Below are 21,483 nucleotides of genomic sequence, written 5' to 3' on the forward strand. Positions count from 1 at the left end.
CCATCCTCGGTTTGTAGCCCCCTTTTACAACATGGAGCTGGGCTCGCTAGGGGCTCATGCTGGGCTCTATAACTCCTTCCACTGGAAGCCATCTCACCTTGGCCTTGATAAAGGTCCTATCAGCTGCACAGTAGCGCCTGCTATAGGCTGCTCTAGGCTTACAGGCTGGCATCAAGTAGTTGAAGGCGATAGAAAAGTTCAATGGGTATACTTTGAGTTTCAACTTACGGACCACATTTGGGTGCACAAAGCTCTCCAAACTACCGCTATCAATCAGGCATTTTATTACCTTCCCATTGACAGCGATGTCCATCATGAGCACCTGAGTCCGTAGGGAATGACCTCCATTAGTGTGGTGAATGCTAGGATTGCCTTGGGGTCCGAGTCGCTACTTCCCAACAATTTTGGCGAGTAGCGGCCATTGGGTGTTTTTAGGAGTATGGGGTATGACCAAGTGCACAGTTTTGCACACGCGCGTGATGACCATGATGTCTGATCAGTGAGTCAGACGAGTTGGGGTGGATGGAGGTCAACTGACCCATGATGGCAGCGCCCAGGAGACGCATATGGCGTTGGCGTGGTCGGCCGACCTGGCCGGAAGTGACGTCATCGGTGCAGGTGGAAGTGGTGGGTGGAGTAATGGCATTGCCGGGCATTTGCATGTGGGGGCATCCAGAGAGTCGGAAGCGGCTCCCGGTTGGTCACAGAGGACTGCAGTGCTCATGGTGGGTTTGGAGAGGCACACTTTAGCAAGTTCCTCGCAGGGCAGTTCTTTCAGGAGTGCCTGTCCGACCCAAACCAGAACCCACAGTACTTACAGCAGTGGACTGCGTCGGCGACAGTGATCATCTCTTCCATGTAGGGTCGCTCAGCGACTGCTGTCATTGGCATCGGCCAGGCCGGAGGTTGGGGGAGGCAAGCTTCGAGGACCTCTACATGCTGAGCTGCAGCTTCTAGAGAGCAGTCCACCTCCATGATCCTGGTAAGGGAAGCATTATTCTCCTCCAACAATCGCTGTCGAGTCGCCCTCGACTGCAGCCCTTGCACGCAGGCATCTCTGATGAGTCATTCCATCTCCACAGCAGTCACCCCAGCTTCGATCAGGCATGGCATGCTAGCTCTCATAGTGCTGTAGGTAGCATCTGCCATCTCACCTGGCTGCTGTACGCTGATGCTGAGCAGTACTGGGTGTAGAGTATGTTCATGGGGGCTGGTTCATGCCTTCCAGGATGGCCATTGCTGGTTTTAAATCCATGCAGTCTCGGATAGCTTGGAAAGTGCGTAGGCCCAGCTTGGTGTATAGTTCCATGAGTTTTTTTCTGGTTTGTATTGATGACCTCAGCCTATGTGTGGATGATCGCGTTGATCGCATGCTTCCAGATCTCAAAGTATGCTGGAGCATCCAGATGTTGAGGGTCAATATCTAGCCTCTCAATGGTGATGAACCTCTCCATGGTCCTTTAATTTTAAGTTAATTAAATTGTGAACGCTGCTGCGCAAATAATTCTGACACAAAGTCCACAGACTGTACAATAGGTTTAAATTAGCTTAAATGTTCACACCAGTCTCAGTATACTGCTGGCTCCACATGCCTGACTGTCCCCGAAGGGACCTGCTCGAGTCTTTATATAATCATATAACCATATAATCATTTACGGAGCGGGAACAGGCCATGTTGGCCTTTCGAGTCCGCACCGGTTCACAGATTTTGTGCGCCCTCTTCAGGCATTGGTCCCGGTAGATCTTCATTTGGACCGGTGATTAACAGCCAGCAGGTCGGGCCAGTCTCCCAGGTTACCTACCTGCAGGTACAGTACCAGTAGGCTGGTAGGAGTGCGGCCAGTGTAGTGGTTGTATCACCACAAGGGCTCAGGCCTGAAACATTGGTTGTGTATCTTTGCTCCATAAAGGACACTCTGTAACCTGAGTTTCTCCAGCACTTTTTTGTATTGAACTACAATAACAATGACTATAGATGTTTTTATTTATTTTAAATTTAGACATATAGCACGGTAACAGGCCATTTTGGCCCACGAGCCCGTGTCACCTAATTACACCTGAATGACCTACACCCTGGTATGTTTTTGAATGGTGGGAGAAAGCCAGAGCCCCCAGGGAAAACCCACTCAGATACGGGGAGATTGTACAAACTCCTTACAGACAGCGCGGGATTTGAACCCCGGTCTCAATCACTGGTGCTGTAAAGGCCAACTATGCCACTCCTTGTTCTTGTTTAATTCGGGATATAGTTAGTTCTGTTAAGATAGTGTTTATTTCACCATTAAATTTTACTTGGCTTATTTGTCAGAGCAAATGAAAATTTGATTCCATTACTGAAGAAAATATCAGTGAACCATTTTGACATTTTTCAAACATCTTGCTTTAACTGGTACCATATTTATTCCAGCATTTCTTATTGTGATGAGATTTAATTTCAAACCTGTGGATTTTCGACAGTCCAATGAATATATAAATAGGTATATCCCAATATCTGTTAAAATTTATTTCCAGAAGATTTGTGACTAAATCTTCATTGGTCATCTTTACCTATGGTCAGGCTTCCTGCCCTTACCTTTATTTGCATGCACTTCCTAAATCTGTGTGGTTTTAATTTTCTAGATTGGAGAGTGGAATCTCCAGGGATTGCCAAATGATGACTTGTCAGTTCAGAATGGCATTATTGTTACTCAAGCAACCAGATATCCACTCCTCATTGACCCTCAGACACAGGGTAAATCTTGGATCAAGAGGAAGGAGCAAGACAATGAACTACAGGTTGGAATACACAAACTGTATACATCTGCATTATTCAACTTCAAAGCAGCACATGAACACAAATTGAGATCTAATTAGTTTAACATGTTTTCTTTGAACAAGTTTCTCCTCTTCCTTTCTGAAGGATTATATTCTTCTGGTTGCTGTTCATCAATAAAGAGATTTATGCAGTAGATTGGAGTTAAAGGTGTGGGAGAAATTCAACAGGTCCTGCAGCGCCCATAGGAGCCAAATTTTTTTGGGCTTGAGCTCTGTCAAGTATTTCTCCTTTGGTCGTTGCGGGACCTTCTGAGTTTCTCCAGCACTTTTGTGCTTTAACTACAATCACAGCATCTACAGATTCCCTTGTTTCATTCCATGCAGGAGAATGGAATCTGTTCTGTCTGAGGCAAATCAAGCATAACATCAATTTTGGATCTATCAGAATTATTGTAAGATTGTCAATGCACTTTTTGACATGATACATCCTCATATAATTTTTGTGATGTAATTTAAAAATGGGTCAGAGGTTCTGCTAGTAGAATCGTTGCCTCACAATGCCAGTGAAACAGTTTCAATTCTAACCTCGGATGCTTTTTGAGGGCAGTTTGTACTTTACCCCTGTGACTGTGTTTCTGGGTTTCTTCTGTGTGCCTTGTTTCTTCCCACATTCCAAAGACATAGATTGGTAGGTAACTGGCCATGGTAAAATTGTCCAGTGTATCGAGATGAGTAGTCAAATTTGGGGGCAGTTGATAAGGATATGGCGAGAATAAAAATGGTATTAATGCAAGATGGGTGCATGACGGTCAGTGCAGATTTGGTAGGCTAAAGGGGCTATTTCTCTGCTGTATCTCTATGACCCTATGATAGACATTTTGAGACCTCTGAGATATTTTGTAGGGCACGCAGGGGTTAATTTCTAAATGCCAGATGCCTAAGTACAGCTCAGTTCTCGGGCTAGACAACAGCCAGCCACGGAGCATCAGAGTCTAGCATTTAATGCAGTTTAGTGTAGTTGGTGGACATGATGATGGAACTTGAATTATAAACACTGTTTCTTTTTGTTCCAAAGGTAACATCACTTAATCACAAGTATTTTCGCAATCACTTGGAGGACTCTTTGTCACTTGGACGTCCTCTGCTTTTGGAAGATCTTCAGGAGGAATTGGACCCTGCTCTGGATAATGTGTTGGAGCAAAACTTCATCAAAAGTGGGACCACCTTTAAGGTGAATCAATTATGTAGAGATATGTTGCAATCTTCTCAAACCCCAACTTATTCTTTGTATTTATAACAAATGTTATACTGTACCGTAAAAAACAATTATTATATTTGCAAAGCCAATCTAATTCTCCTTGAGGAGTTGGTAGTGAGCTACCTCTTTAACTGCTTCAGACATTTTAGCAATTGCAGCTTCACGATGCATTTGGGTGGCGTGTTCAATAATTTATTCCCAGTAGCAATGAAGAGAAAGTGATGCAATTCAAGGCAGGGTGGTAAATGATTTGGAATGATATTTGGAGACTGTTGTGCTCATTGAGACCTGGCTTTGCCATTTAAAAAAAGCACAGGTTTTAATGGTGTGTTGAGGTCATCCAAAATACTCTTAGACGGGCACAATAGTGGGTTTTGGGTGTGGGGTAGGGAAAAATTAGGTTATAGTGGAGTAGGTTAATAAATATTGGTGCAACATCCTGGGCTGAAGAGCCTGTACTGTCCTGTACTGTTCTGTGTTTAATCTGGGCAAATTGTAGCCATATATTCATCAAGGTGTGAGTGCTGGAGGGGAGCTTGGGGTGCCAAATAAATCTGACAGGTTCTCCAGTTCAGTTAAATAGAGGATATTCCATCACAATCCTGACATGCTTTTCAGATGGAGAACAACTTTGGGGAATTAGTAAGTAATTCCCCAACCGTGCATCTTGATATCACCTCCAACCGTGCATCTTGGCGCCTCACAGTTCGGTGGGCAGCAACCTCCTTTGAAGAAGACCGCAGAGCCCACCTCACTGACAAAAGACAAAGGAGGAAAAACCCAACACCCAACCCCAACCCACCAATTTTCCCTTGCAACCTCTGCAACCGTGCCTGCCTGTCCCGCATCGGACTTGTCAGTCACCAACGAGCCTGCAGCAGACGTGGACATACCCCTCCATAAATCTTCGTCCGCGAAGCCAAGTCAAAGAAGAAGAAAAGAAGTCATTCACAGTGGGTACTCAGCTACTGACCTGGTCTTGCAGCCATTATTTATGTGGCCTCTACCACAGTGGCCTCAGTGGCCTCTACCACAGTGATTGTGAGATAGTGGATCTTGGTGTTAAATATCAAGAGTGAATGGTTCAGCTTTCTCTTGCTGGAGATAGTTATTAACTGGCATTGATGTTACATGAAAGTTACTTGGTACACATCAAACCCATGCCTGAACATTATCACAATCATGTTGCAAGTTAATTTCTTGAAATACTTCAAATAGAATTGAATAATAAGAGAACATCTTCATTCCTTACCTTACATTGCAACAAAAGTCATTGATGAAGCAACTGAATATAGTTAGGCCAAGGATACTACCCTGAGGAATGATGTGTCAAGGCTAATTGACCTCAAACAGCCATCTTCCTTTGTGAGCTAAGACTACAAACAATGGGATTCTTTCTGTTTTATCAAATGTAGTCATATCAAGGAGTGGGAATCTTGTTCATTTATCCTCTTCTATGGAAGTTAACTTTTTTCTCATGTTTAGATCACTAAAACTATTCAATGTATTGGATATGAGTGAAATCCATTACATGTGTCATTTGAGTCAGAGCCACAGATTTCTGGGCTTGGGTCTAGCTGCAGGTTAATGCCACATTTCTGTTCTCCTACCTCCATCGAGCCTCCCCTGAGTTACAATAGTCTTGTTCCCCTTCTTACTCAGCACTTCTTACCATGTCCTGACCATCAAGATTCTGATCTCAATGTGTAATGTCCTGACCCTTGCATTGCAGTGACCAAAAGAAAGTCCTTTGCACTCTTAAGACATCCAGGACATGTCTTGGACCTTGAGCACAAAATAATTCTACATCCTTGTATCCCAATTCCAGCCTTAAACAAGTTTCAGTAAAGAGAGGATCCTGACCCACCTAGAGAACAATGTCTTAAAGCCAAGCTGTTGTTCATTGACATCAGCTTGATGTTCAACATGATCGTACCTCAGCCTGCTGGATAAACTGTCCTCACTGGGACTATCTCTGCAACTGGATTCTGGACTTCTTGATGGAAAGATCACAGTCTGTCCAGACTGGTAGCAAAACCCCAAGCCTCCTCCTGCTGAGCACCTCAGGACTGTGTGTTCAGCCCTGCTACTCTTCATGCTATTGATTCATGATTTCTCTTCCAGATTCATTTCAAATAGAATCATCAAATTTGCAGATGATATAACAGTAGGTAGCCCCCTCAGCAACAATATAACAGTAGGTAGCCCCCTCAGCAACAATATAACAGTAGGTAGCCCCCTCAGCAACAATATAACAGGAGGTAGCCCCCTCAGCAACAATATAACAGGAGGTAGCCCCCTCAGCAACAATATAACAGGAGGTAGCCCCCTCAGCAACAATATAACAGGAGGTAGCCCCCTCAGCAACAATATAACAGGAGGTAGCCCCCTCAGCAACAATATAACAGGAGGTAGCCCCCTCAGCAACAATATAACAGGAGGTAGCCCCCTCAGCAACAATTTAACAGGAGGTAGCCCCCTCAGCAACAATAATAACAGGAGGTAGCCCCCTCAGCAACAATATAACAGGAGGTAGCCCCCTCAGCAACAATATAACAGGAGGTAGCCCCCTCAGCAACAATATAACAGGAGGTAGCCCCCTCAGCAACAATATAACAGGAGGTAGCCCCCTCAGCAACAATATAACAGGAGGTAGCCCCCTCAGCAACAATATAACAGGAGGTAGCCCCCTCAGCAACAATATAACAGGAGGTAGCCCCCTCAGCAACAATATAACAGGAGGTAGCCCCCTCAGCAACAATATAACAGGAGGTAGCCCCCTCAGCAACAATATAACAGGAGGTAGCCCCCTCAGCAACAATATAACAGTAGGTAGCCCCCTCAGCAACAATATAACAGTAGGTAGCCTCCTCAGCAACAATGATGAGTCACATTACAGAGATGAAGTTGAAATGCTCATAAAATGGTAAGAGAACAACATTAGTCTTAAAGTGGACAAGACAAAGGAAATGATTATTGACTTTAGGAGGACTAAGATCTACTATTCTCCACTACACATAAACAGTTCCGTCATGAAGAGAGTAGAGAGCACAAAGTTCTTTGGCTTGCATAGAAGGGATGACCTATCCTAGACTCCTACACCTTCTCATTAGTCAGGAAGGCACAGTAGAGTCTACACTTTCTAAGGAAGCTGAGGAGGGCAAGGCTAGAGGCTAACATCGTGATAGCCTTTCACAGGAGCATAATTGAGAGTGCCCTGTCCAGCAGACTCATTAAATGATATGGTAGCTGCAAAGTATCAGACCATACGTCTATACAGAAGATTGGCACAGTTTGTGTAATACGATGCTTCCCAAGCTTTTTAGCTTCCGGAACCCTTTTGGGTGTACTTGGAAATCACAGAACCCCAATCGTCATTTAAAGTTTAAAAATCCTGGAACCGGTATGTACACAAGCATATAAATAAATAAACATAAAGCATATAAAAATTGTAAATAAACTCACCATTATTGGATTAACTTCCACCCAGGCCCTAGACTGAGCCTTAATAAGGCGCCCCCCCCCCCCCCCCCGATCTTACCCCCACCACGGGCCTGGGCTACCCCCAGTGCCCCTCACTCCCTGCCACAGGCCTGCCTACAGTACTTGCTCCATGGTTCTTAATACAATACTACACACAAGGGATAGCTTTCAGTTTAAATTATAAAATGTGGCCAGCCCATGCCAAAAAAAATCCAAGTCTCATTGATTTAAAATGGCGTTTTGAGGCCAATATTGTATGGAAAGCACTGAAATTACACCCCCTGCCCCATTGTTAACAAGGGTTACTTACCACAACCATCCCTTGACACCGCCACCCCATCCACTACACTTCCCAGAGAAGGAGAGGTTGCTTAGGGAAGCTGAACACTTCCAGCTCAATGACCTGATCATCATTGTTGAGCAGGGTTCTGTGGCCAATGAATTGGTACATAGCAACATTGAATAGAACTCACAGGGCATTGAGCTTGTGGCCAAGGCTGGCCCTTACTCCACCGTGGGTGGGCAAGAAGTCTGGCTTCATCACCATCGGCTACTGCAGCTCCAACATTTTGGTCTGGGATGGCCAGGCGGACGCCAAGTTCCGCAGTGTAGTCAGGATCATGGTATGTGGCCACATCACCCTTACCAAGGAGGTTTTCATGGAAACTGAACGAGAGTCGAAACCCCAATCACCTCCCCTGAGAAGTAGACATCCAGGTTTTAGATGAAATTCACAGGTTGGGCAAGCGTTTGACTGGCTATCCAAGGCACGTGGCCGGTCCTGATTGTGGCCGGTCCTGATTGTGGCCAGTCCTGATTGAGATCTGTGTGGTTTCATGAGAATGATTTTGAGAAGCTGTATCATAAATTTGTGGACATTCACGCCTCATATAGAGGATACGCGTACAGAAAAGTAGCCAATTGGACTATTGCCATGTCCTAGCTCAGTCCATAACCAGGTGCACCAAATGGAGAAAGAGAAGGAGTAGCTGTCTCAAAGCATTGGTCCTGATAAAGATCAAATCTGCACCATGAAAAGAGAGGGAGTAATATCGTGGCATAGAGAAGTTATAAATATCTAATTATTTTTCTGCAGGTGAAAGTGGGTGATAAAGAAACTGACATAATGCCTGGATTCATGCTCTACATTACCACCAAACTTCCAAACCCTGCCTACACTCCAGAGATTAGTGCCAAGACATCCCTCATTGACTTCACTGTAACCATTAAGGGTCTTGAGAATCAACTGCTTGGCCGAGTAATCCTCACTGAGAAACAGGTAAACTCAGAACACATTTGACTGATGTAATATATCAAATTGCCAAGCAGATGATTGGTAATATTTTGCGTATAAAGGTAGTTTCGCCTGAGAACTAGTTCTTCAAAATTGTTTTTGTTATATCTTTGTAACGTGATCGATAGTACTCGGAGACTTGTGTGGAGCACAAATGCGCTTTTATTAGCTTACAATTAACGGCCAGTATCTATAATCTTTCTTTCTTTGGCTTGGCTTCGCGGACGAAGATTTATGGAGGGGGTAAATGTCCACGTCAGCTGCAGGCTCGGGTATCTATAATAGTCTTCAGGTAAATGGGAGGTAAGATGGGAAAACAGAGTTTATATCATGACCAATGTGGCGGAGCCAAGAGGAGAGGCCGGTCGTCTAATCTACCCATAGACAGTGAATTCCAGTTCACTGCATTTACTCCTTCTTTCAGAAGAGAACCTGTGGGCAAAAACAGAGATCATGTTCAGCACATGGGCTTTTTACAATTATTTACAAGTCAAGTCTGTTTGAGGGCCTGGTCATTCCCGTCGAGCACCTTAGAACTGGTGGACTTTACTCTTCCAGAACTTCTTGTGGGTCTTGGATACTGGGACACAAAGAGGGACTCAGGGGTTCAGAATCCAATGGTTGTCTATTTCCCCGGGGGTTGTAGCTAGTTGTCCTGCTTGAGGCGATGCCTCTTGTGAGCAGGTACTGGTGTAGCTCTTCGCTCATAAACTAGGAATATAGCTGGGATACCCGAACATGGTGAAAATGGAGTGCAGAGCTCTGATTGTCGTGTGGAGCTGTCTGGGCAGGGGAAGGTGAATGGAAAACGGGAGTACTCATCAATAGCATTAAGAAATTACACATTTCTGTTGGTAGAAGGAAGGGGCCCCTTGAAATCAACGCTGAGTCATTCGAAGGGGTGGGAAGCTTTCTTAATTCCGTTCAATAGATTGGAATGACCCAAAAGTTGGCAAAATATCTTTACCACCTATGGACCAGATTTATAAAAATTATGCCTGGGTTTCAGCATCTGGAATACAAGGAAAGATTGAGCAAATTAGGTCTTTCTTCCTTGGAACGTAGAAGGCTGAGAGGGGATTTGATAGAGGTGTTTAAGATAATGAGAGGGATAGATAGAGTTGATGTGGAAAGGCTTTTCCCATTGAGAGTAGGAGAGATGGATACAAGAAGTCATGGGTTGAAAGTTGACGGGCAAAGGTTTAGGAGAAACATGAGGGGGAACTTCTTTACTCAGAGAATGGTTACTGTGTGGAATGGGCTTCTGGGAAAGGTGGTGGAGGCAGGGTCAATTTTGTCATTTAAGAAAGAGTTGGATAAGTATATGGATGGGAGGGGGATGGAGGGATATGGACAAAGTGCTGGTAAGTGGGATTAGAGGAGGGTACTTGGATCAGTGTGGACTAGAAGGGCCAAATTGGCCTGTTTCTGTGCTGTAATTGTTATATATGGTTATATGGACCCGGTCATCTCCTGAATGTTTTCAACAGAGAAGGGCAAGTTGGCGTGCCTTGACGAAGTGGACCGTCGTGAAGTGACCCCCAACTAGCTGGTGTGTGCCAGCAACACAGCTTCCTCGGGATAGGGGGCACCTGGAGGTTCATTGAGCGAACCTGACCTCGACATCATCTCATAGTTATAGGTGGAGAGTCCGATCCTCCACCTCGCGATCTTGTCATTCTTTATTTTATCCCTTTTTGTGTTATTGAACATGAATGCTATAGGCTGCTGATCGGTGAGCAGAGTGAATTTCCTGCTGGCCAGGTAGTGCCTCCAGTGCCTGGTGCCCTCCACAATGACCTGAGCCTCCTTCTCCACTGAAGGGTTCCGGAGTTCATGGCCTTGCAGGGTGCGGGAAAAGAAAGCTACCAGCCTGCCCACCTGGTTAAGGTTGCGGCCAGAGCTACGTTGGAATGGTGCGTTTTCATCCACCACATGCATGGTGGCCTTAGCGATATAGCTCCTGACGTAACTAAAAGCTGCCTGGGGTTTGGCCGATGATGGAAAGAAGGGAGTTTTAAAAGGTTTTTAAAAGGGGGTGGACCTTGTCAGTATAATGAGGTACTCACTGGGCGTAGTATGAGAAGAAGCCCAGGCACCTCCTTAAAGCTTTCATGCATCTTGGGAGTGGTAGGTCTAAGACGGGGTGCGTACGCTTGGGATCTGGGTTATTGACGCCATTCTCCACCACATTACCCAGGATAGTTAGATGTTTAGTCTGGAAAACACACTTACTGACATTGTTTGAGAGGTTCAGGGATTTGGCTGCGTGGAGAAACTTCTGAAGATTGGTGTCATGGTCCTCCAGATTGTGTCTGAAAATGGTCACATTGTCGAGATATGGGAAGGTAGCCCTTAACTCTTACTTATCTACCATCTCGTCCATCTGCCTCTGGAAGACCGAGACCCCATTCATAATACTGAAAGGGACCCTCAGGAACTGATAAAGCAGTCCATCTGCCTTGAATTCAGTGTAGAGGTGGTCCTCGGAACAGATTGGTAGCTGGTGATATGCAGCTTTCAGGTCAATGGTCAAATAGACCCAAAACTGTGCAATTTATTCACCATGTCCGAGATTCTGGGGGGGTGGGTATGCGTCCATGAGTGTGAAGCGATTAATAATTTGGCTCTAGTCAATCACTAGCCTGGGCTTTTCTCCCCCTCTCACAACTACCACCTGGGCTCTCCACAGGCTGTTGCTGGGCTCAATGATATTTTTTTCTTTAAGCAGCCACTGCTTTTCAGCTCTAATAAATTTTTGGTTACCTGCACTGTATCACCTGCTCTTTGTGGTTATTGACTTACAGTCAGGGGTTAGGTTCTGAAATGGGATGGGGAGGGTTTGATATTCAGCGTAGAGAGAGAATTCAGTTCTACAGTCAGCAGCAGCAGCTGGGACTGGAACAGAACAAGCTGGCAAGCTTGTGGAAAAGCCACATTTTGAAGATGGGTTGTGAGTTCTGAGTTCAGCCTTGTGGTCCATCCAAGAGGAGAGGACTGGCTGCGTAATGTTTCACTTGAAATAAGGGAAACAGAAAAGGAACTTATAAAGTTGAAAGCTATTACAACGATATAATCAGAGATATTATGAGTTAAAAGTTAAAACACAAGGCATTGGCATGGAAGTTGAAATCTCAACAAATGTCAAGAAGAATAAAGGCAGTGAGAAAGAATTCAGGAGTATCTTATAGATTGCAAGATATTAATGAACAATTCAAGGAATTTTATAGGAAATTGTATATCTCTGATATAAGACAGGATGAGAGCAAAATAGAGGAGTTTTTAAGTGAACTGCAGTTGCCAAGATAAAGTGACTGCAGTTGGAGATACCAAATGGTATGAGAGAAATTAGATTGGCTTTGAATTCCATGCCAAATAGTAAGTCTCCAGGGGAGGATGGGTTTATGGTAGAATTTTATAAACAGTTTCAAAGTTTCGTTTTTACAGTATTTGAGGAAATTCTTCAACAGGTATCGGATATACATTATGTTCCAGAATCATTTTCTCAAGCAATTATTAAGGTGATTCTTAAATAAAAATAAAGAACCATTAAACCCGAAGTTTTACAGACTGATTTCGTTATTAAATGTTGACTATAAGATTTTGACTAAGGTTTTGGCAAACAGGTTAGCACAGTATTTACTGAATTTGATTCATATCGATCAAACTGGTTTTATTAAAGGGAGATACTCAGTGGATAATGTGATTACACTGATTAGTTTGATAAATGTTTCTAGGAAAGAATCCCATTTATCTTTGGTCTTATCGTTGGATGCAGAAAAAGCCTTTGATGGGGTAGAATTGGGTGTTTTATTTAAAGTATTGGAAAATTTTTGGTTTAGAACAATGTTTATTAATAGAATTAAGGTGTCCTTTGTCCCCGGTCCTGTTTGCATTGGTGATTGAACCTTTAGCGCAACTAATAAGACAGGAAGATAAAATAAAGGGAATTACATCAGATTTAATGGAACATAAGATTAGTTTATTTGCAGATAATGTATTGGTATATTTGATTGACCCAAAAGAATCCCTGAAGGTATTGCAGGAAAGATTGTAACAGTTTGGGGAGTTATCTGGTTACAAAGCGAATTGGAATAAGAGTGAGCTTATGCCGTTGTCGGAAGCAGATTACTCTGAATGTAAAGGCATAGTAGGATTTAAATGGCCAAATTGTATTAACTATTTAGGTATTAAGGTGAATAAAGATATAAATCAATTAATAGATTTGAATTATCTACCATTGCTGTCCGTAATAAAAGAAGATTTGAATAAATGGAAAGATTTGCCGTTAACGTTGGTAGGGAGAGTGAATTGTATGAAAATGAATATATTTCCTAGGCTTCAATATTTTTTTCAGAATATACCTTGTAAGGTCCCAAAGAAATTTTTTAAGGATTTAAATGTTCGGTGAGGAAATTTTTATGGAAGGGGAAGTTGGTGCAGGCATCTATGCATAAATTAACTTGGAAATATGAATTATGGAGTATGCAACTTCCAAATTTTGTACATTACTACAAGGCAACTCAATTGAAAATTATTAATAGAGTGTATGATTTAGATATTCTGTAACCTGGTTAGATATTGAATTGGAGAGGTTAGAAGGGACCATTTTATTTATAAATGGACTAGTAAAACTATTAATAGTTATAAATCTCCAGTTTTATTTCATTTTATAAGTATGTGGGAGGAGGTTAGTAAAATTATTGGAATTTCAGGGGGATTGTCTCGACATTTTCTTATGTTTCAGAATAAAAGTTTACCTTTTATGATTGATAATAACCTCCTTAAAATTTGGAACCAGAAAGGTGTTATAACAATAAATGATTGTTTTGAGGTGAGTCGTTTTTTAACATTTGATAGGATGATTGGATTTATCTAACAAATTGACATTTGAAGTATTGATCCGAGATGGAGGAAAGAAAAGATTTACTTCAGAAATATATAAATTATTACAACAAAAAATGCCAATTATTGCATAAATCGAGACTTAAATGGGAGAAAGATTTGGGAATTCAATTTGAAATGGATTGTTGGAGGAAGATTAATAGAGATACTATGACAAAGTTATTCAATGTTAGGTATATATTAGTGACTTATAATTTTATACATCAACTATATTTAACGCCAGAGAGTCTGAAAAAATATGAACTGAGTGTTTCAGATTAGTGTTTTTGCTGTAATGAGCAAAAAGGTACATTTTTGAATTCAGTTTGGTCTTGTGAGAAAGTTAAGAGTTTTTGGGCTAGATTAAGAGTTTGTTTGCAAGAAATCCTGAAAATAAAATTTTCTCTAGACCCAAAGATCTTTTTAATTGGGGAAGTCATTGAAATGGCTTTGCTTCATAAGTTGGATAAATTTCAAATGGCGTTCTTGCGATTAGCTTTAGTTGTAGCAAGAAAATGTATAGCTGTTTCATGAAAGATCAAATGCAACTTATTTTACAGTATAATTTATGGGATAAATATTATGTATTCAAAAAGATATGGAGACCATATTTGAACTATTCTAATTTGAAATTTTGAAAGTGGTCATGAGAGCAGCTGGATCTCTATATCATATAATAAATGAATGATTTGAGTTATTCATATCTTTTTCTTTCTTGGTTTCTTTCTCTCTTTAGGAGGGTAGGTGGGGTAGAATTTGGTGAAAGGGAGGGGCAGAGTTGGGGTAGAGTGATGAGGGTTTTTTTTCTTTTGTTTTTTTTTGGTTTTTCTATGTAACCATGAAAGTTTTTGATAATTTGTTAATATTTTAATCATGCTTAGTGCTTTGTTTTCTAATAAATAAAAAAAATTTAAAAACAAATCTCTCTCTGAAAATCGACGAGAACCTTCCTGAACGGTAACCATTTACCTTTCAAGCACCAAAACCTGGTGAACTTTATAAATGTTAAATTCTGTGCATAGTATAAGAATTGGCTGCCACCTGTGAACTTGGAGGAATGAAAAGTGAGATTGATCTGTGAATCAAAGAATTTTTATAAACTTACACGCACATTACATACATGTGTGCTTAGAATTAGAAGGGTGTTAAGTTAGGTTAAGTTCATAGTAATAAGTTGACGTTTGATCCTCTTTCATGTTTAAAGATAATTAAAAGCAACTTTTGTTTAAGTAAACATGTGTCTTGGTGAATTTCTATTGCTGCTGGGTTTTAGGGATCTCTGGGTTCGTAACATTTGGAGAATCGTCCTTTCAGATTGAAAATTGGAGTATTGGGATCTTAAAATTTTGGTGTTTTTCTGATTTATTAGTTAATTGGTTTTTCCCAGCTAATCTAAAGCTTGTGTGTGGAAAAGCAGCAGCAATGGATGTTGATACATTGTTGTCACAACTATAACCCGTGGAGCTGCAGAGCAAAAGAAAAGAGGAATTGATAGTTATTTCTAAGGCGTTAAAACTGACTGAAGTTAAGCATCGGATGAGGAAAATACAAATACAGAGGATTATTGTCAAATATTAGATAGGTGAGGGAAAATTTGTTGATAAAGATAGAAAAATATCTGGAGGATAGATCTGCTGAATTGCAATTTGAATTGGATAAATTGAGGGTGGAAGAAGAAAGAGAGAAATGGAACTTTGAGTTGCAGAGGAGGCAGAGGAGGCTGAAAAATGGAGGGAGGAGGATGAAAGACAAAAAAATTACTTGGAAAAGATTGAAAGGGACAGACAGTTTCAGTTAGAGAAGTTAAAAATTGAGATATAGGGAGGTAGGAGAATTGAGGCTGTAACTTCTGGGGAGAGGATTTTGGCTAGTAGAGAGGTAAATCTAGTTCCTCCTTTTGATGAGGGAGATATAGATCCATATTTTCAACTTTTTGAAAAGGTTGCTGAGAGCACAAGATGGCCAAAAGAAAAATGGTCTCTTATGCTCCAAAGTGCATTGAAGGGAAAAGCACAAATTGCATCCTCTAGTTTGACTGCAGAGCAAGTGGCAAATTTTGAAACAGTTAAAAAAAATCAGTATTGAAAGCTTATGAGTTGGTTCCAGAAGCATATAGACAAAAATTAAGAAGTTTGGTGAAAACATGGAACAATCTTGTATGCATTTTGCTCTGAAGAAATCTGTATGTTTTGTCCGTTGGTGCACCTCAAAAGGAATAAATAATGATTTTGACTGATTGAGAAAATTGATAATAATTGAGGAAATTAAAAGGTGTGTTCCAAATGAGATTAAATTATACCTGGATGAGAGAGATGTGGGGACTTCGTAGTAAATGGCAAGGTTAGCAGATGAATATGCCCTGATTCAGAAAAACAAATTTCAGAATAGTGAACCTTTTCAGAGAATTAATGTGGAACAGATTAGTAAACCTGTTTAGAAGGTTAATATGGAGTAGACTGGTAGGCCTGAAATTAAGTCTGCAGAGAATGTTAAGAGAAAAGATGAAGGTAAGGTGGAAAAGGACAAAATTTCTAGATTTGTATGTCATTATTGTAAGAAACCTGGTCATGTTATTGTGAATTGTTTAGTGTTGAAAAGGAGATGTGAAAAGGAGGTTTTTACCAAAAGTGTGTATTCAGACAGTTGAATTTAAGGAGGACAGATGTTCCAAACCTAGTAAGGGTTTTCAAACCTTGTGTGTCAGAGGGCCTGATTTCAGTAAAGGAGAGAGAATCACAGGTTCCAGTTAAAAATTTTAGAGATACTGGAGCTGCTCAGTTGGAGAATGCTTTAACTCTTGATCAAAAGACTAACACAGGGGAGGTGACTTTGATTAGAGGTGTTGGAAGTGAGGTAGAGTCAATATCTCTTCACAACATAGTGCTGAATTCAGAATTAGTTAAAGGACCTGTTGTGCTAGGAGTACTTTCAAAGTTACCCTTGCAAGAAGTCTCATTTTTATTAGGGAATAATTTGGCATGGCAAAAGATAAAGTTGGGTCAGTTTTGAGATGAACAAATCAGCCTAGTAAGGATGAGGTTGAAGAGGATTGTGAGATATATCCTGCATGTGCTGTACAAGGTCTTTGTCTAAGAAAATGATGAGACCTGAGGAAGATCCAGTTGATAGAATTGCCCAGTGGTTCTGAAATAGTCTTGAAAGAGCAGGGTAATTGTGAGTCAGGATTTCTCTCTGTCAAGGAAAGAGCTAATTCAACAACAGACGACAGATACAGATCTTATTGACTAAAGGGACAAAGCAGTAAATGAACAGGAGATTAAAGAAATGCCCTGTGGTTATTTCTTGAAGGCTAAATTGTTAATGAAACCTTATTATGAAGATAAGGGTAGTGAAGAACAGTTTGTATCAGAGGTGTTGGTTGTTGAAAGGGTTGAGGAAGTATTGGATCATAAGATTATGGAAACAGCATCTTGTGAGGGTAACCTTAAAGAAACCATGGTTCCTGTGCATCTGTCTAACTCAGCAATTTTGGAAAATCTGGAGGAAAGGTTAGTCTATCTTAAGTCACAAGAGCAGATATAGTTGAAAGAATTAATTTTGAAATATACAAATTTGTTTCCTGATGTGCCAAAAAGGACATCAGTGATTTATCATGATGAGGATGTGGGAGGGGCAAGCCCTATAAAACAACACCCGTATAGAATAAACATTCAGAAAAGTAAAATCATGGATCAGGAGATGGAATATATGTTGAGAAATGATATTATTAGACATTCAAAATCAGATTGGAGTTCTCCTTGTGTTCTGCTACCGAAACCAAATGGAACTGTTATGTTCTGGACAGATTACAGGAAGGTTAATTCAGTAACTAAAAGAGATGCTTATCCTATCCTGAGAATAGATGACTGTATTGATAAAATTTGGAAAGCTAAATTTCTTACTAAGTTGGATTTGTTGAAGGGTTACTGGTGTGTGCGTTTAACTGTTAGAGGAAAGAATATTTCGGCTTTTGTAACTCCATTTGGTTTATACGAGTATAATATGTTACTTTTTGGCATGAAAATGCCCCTGCAACATTCCAAAGGATGATTAATTCAGTAATCCAAGGGTTGACACATACAGATGCTTATATTGATGACTTGGGTCATAAATAGAGAGACTTGAGAAGGACATCCAAGGGAATTGGACAAATTGTTTGCAATATTATCCAAAGCAAACTTAACTGTTAATTTAGCAAAAAGTCAAATTGGACATGCTACTTGGGTTCATACTTGGGTCATGTACTTGGTCGCGGCAAAGTTGCACCTATTCAAGCTAAGGTGAATGCAATTTCTGAATTTCCTATTCCCGATGGCAAGAAAGCAGTGAGGTTTTTAGGTATGGCAGGGTATTATAGGAAATTTTGCAGAAATTTTTCTGAAGCTGCTCTTCCTTTAACCAATCTTTTGAAGAAAGGGGAGAAATTTGTGTGGACTAAAGTTTGTCAGAAAGCTTTGGAAATTTTAAAGGAGATGCTATGAAATTGCCCTGTTTTAAAATCTCCTGATTTTTACGGATCGTTTTCTTTAGCAGTGGATTCTAGTGAGGCAGCAGGCGCAGTTTTATGACAAAAACATAATGAAATTGACCATACGGTTGCCTACTTTTCAAAAAAAATTCAATGTTCGTCGAAGTAACAATTCCACGATTGAGAAGGAACTGTTGTCTTTAATATTTACTCGGCAGAATTTTGATGTATATCTCGGTACCTCTCATGAACCAATTGTGATATTTACTGACCACAGTCCTCTGGTGTTTTTAAATAAAATGAAGAATAAAAACAGAAGATTCTTAAACTGGAGTTTAATATTGCAAGAATGTAATCTACAAATTAATCATATCAGAGGTGAAAGTAATTTGATTGCAGATTGTCAAAATGTTAAAATTGATCATGTATAGAAATATATCCTCTCAGCATTGGGTCACATTGTTATAACATGTTATATTGTGACCTGTTTATCACTTTAGTGATTTTAAAGTCAGTTTAGTTATAACTGAATTTTAACTTAAGAGTTAACATTCCTTTGTATGGGGAAAGTGTGATGGATTATGTTATACTTTGAAAACTGCCCATAAGGACTTCACAAGTAGGTGTTAATTGGACATGCTGTGGAGTAATGAATTATTGTTTTGGAAGGCAACAGATGAACGAACTCAGAAGATTGAGTCTGGAACTGCAGTCTGAGTGCAGTTTGCTGTTCTAAGAGGGTCATGTGGTTTTCTCTGAGAGAGAGAGAGAGAGAGAGAGTTCTACAGTCAGCAGCAGCAGCTGGGACTGGAACAGGACAAGCTGGCAAACTTGTGGAAAACCCCATGTTGAAATCAGGTTAAGAGTTCTTAGTTCAGCCAGGTCAAAGCAAGAGGAGAGGACTGGCTGTATAATATTTCACTTGAAATAAGAAACTCTGAAAGGAACTGTGTGGTGACCTGAAAGAAAGAGATTATCATCTGGAAAACCCTGATGGGGCAAGTTTCTTCAGCAAGACACAAAAGTGGCCAATTAAAAAGGATCAGTTGTGGGTGTCCAACAAGCAACAAATCTCTCTCTGAAAACCAACAATAACCTTCCCGAGTGATAACCATGTACCTTTAAACACCAAAGCCTGGTGAAATTCATAAATGTTAAATTCTGTGCACAGTATAAGAATTGGCTGCAACCAATGAACTTGGAGGAGTGAGAAGTAAGATTGGACTGTGAATCAAATAACTTTTTTTTGAACATATATACACATTACATACACATGCGCTTAGAATTAGAAGGGATTTAAGTTAGGTTAACAGTAATAAATTTGATCCTGTTTTCATGTTTAACGTTTTCATGTTATATGGCGAGGTCTCCACTGGCCACCGAGACAGAGGTGCACCAAAGAAGAGGTACAAGGACTGCCTAAAGAAATCTCTTGGTGCCTGCCACATTGACCACCGCCAGTGGGTTGATATCACCTCAAACCATGCATCTTGGCACCTCACAGTTCGGCGGGCAGCAACCTCCTTTGAAGAAGATCACAGACCCCACCTCACTGACAAAAGACAAAGGAGGAAAAACCCAACACCCAACCCCAACCCACCAATTTTCCCTTGCAACCACTGCAACCGTGTCTGCCTGTCCCGCATCGGACTTGTCAGCCACAAATGAGCCTGCAGCTGACGTGGACATTACCCCTCCATAAATCTTCGTCCGCGAAGCCAAGCCAAAGAAAGAACCAATTGGGGGTAATTCTGCCGCGCCTGCAGGGAAAAGGAATCACAGGGTTGTATGTGATGTCATGTTTGTAACCATCAGTGAATTTTGCTCCATTTTCTCTCTTCCCACAGCCAGCTTTTAGCAGCATGTAACAAAGACAAAGAAGCATAATATAATCTCTAATATTAACTCATTTGGTGTTTCCCTATGATTAATAGTTTCCTTTCATTTACGCATCCCTTCCCCACCTTTTTTGTTTCCAAAAATCAACTTATTTTCACTCTTGGAGACACAAACAACTGCAGATGCTGGAATCTGGAGCAAAAAAATAAGCCAGAAGAACCCGATCCTGATGCAAGGTTTCATCACAAATTCCAAAGAGACGCACTTTGGAAAGTTAAGCCAGAGCAGGACTTCCACGTTGAATGGTAGAAGCCTGAAGTGGGTTGCAGAATGATACTTGTGAAAATGGTGACACAGACAGGATGGTGAAGAAGATGCTTAGCATGTTTGCCTTCATTGGTAAGGACATTGAGTACAGGAACAGAGATGTCAAATTACAACTGTTCAAGGTGTTGGTGAGACTGCACTTGGAGTACTGGTCCAGTTTTGGTCACCCAGTTATGGGTGGAAAGGATGCAGTAAAGATTTACAAGAATGTTGCCATGATTGTTAACCTTGAGATGTAAGAAGAACTTCTATCAACAGGCTGGAACCTTTCTCTCTGGGGTGTAACAAGCTTATGAAGGTTTATAAAATCATGTGGGACATAGAGACGATAAAGGCACTGTGGTGAATGTCTGCCAAGCTGCCTGTCTCCCCCCTCTGGCGAGCCTTGCTGTATTAACATTGGCTGTGCATTATCTCGACTGTTAAGGACACTCCCCTTGGGTATAACTGTATCTGCATCTAGTGTCTTTCATTATTGTACCATGAGTTTCTGCTAATAAAAACCATGATTATTATTTGACCACATCGTCTTTGTCTACTTCATCAACTGGCACTTCAGGCACATATACTCTTTTCCCAGGGTAGGGAAATCTAAAACTAGAGGGCATTGAGTAAAGGTGACAAGGGAAAGGACCTGAGGGGCATTTTCTTCACACAAAGGGTGGTGGGTATATGGAATGAGCTGCTAAATGCAGTGGGAGAAGTGACGACAACTGTAACGTTAAAAAAAATCATGTAGGCAGTGAATGGAGAGTAAAAACACATCGAAATGCTGGAGACTCAGCCATTCTTTTCAGCGTCGATAGGAGACAGATATATTACTGGCGTTTCGGGCATGAGCCCTTCTTCAAGGAATAAACCAGAAGCAGGAAATCTCAGAAAGTCTCAGAATTCAGACAATGCTGGGTGGGGGAGACATCCAGACCAATAGAAGGTGTTAATTGGATATGATAAGTACCGAGGTAAGAATTTAACATGTTTGTGCAAAGGAGGCAGAATGGGGAGACAGAGCTAGGGAAAAGTGAAGAAGTCGATATTAATGCCATCCAATTGGAGGGGTCCCAGTTGGAAGATGAGGTGTTGTTCCTCTAATTTGCAGGTCATCTCCTGCTTCTGGTTTATTCCTTGAAGAAGGACTCAGGCCTGAAACGTCGGCAATATATCTTTGTCTCCTAT

General features: G+C 41.2%; 1 protein-coding gene across 1 annotated transcript in view; it reads left to right on the plus strand.

Annotated features, from left to right (window-relative positions):
• Positions 1 to 21,483, plus strand: part of LOC138737388 (dynein axonemal heavy chain 8-like) — a 397,732-nt gene that overhangs the window by 248,223 nt on the left and 128,026 nt on the right. Inside the window, exons 29-31 of the mRNA XM_069888135.1 lie at positions 2,620 to 2,775; positions 3,830 to 3,985; positions 8,592 to 8,774. Of these exons, the coding sequence (XP_069744236.1) occupies positions 2,620 to 2,775; positions 3,830 to 3,985; positions 8,592 to 8,774 (495 nt within the window). The remainder of the gene's footprint in view (positions 1 to 2,619; positions 2,776 to 3,829; positions 3,986 to 8,591; positions 8,775 to 21,483) is intronic.

The sequence above is a fragment of the Narcine bancroftii genome, chromosome 6 (genome assembly GCF_036971445.1).
Source record: "Narcine bancroftii isolate sNarBan1 chromosome 6, sNarBan1.hap1, whole genome shotgun sequence".
NCBI classification, from domain to species: Eukaryota; Metazoa; Chordata; class Chondrichthyes; order Torpediniformes; family Narcinidae; genus Narcine; species Narcine bancroftii.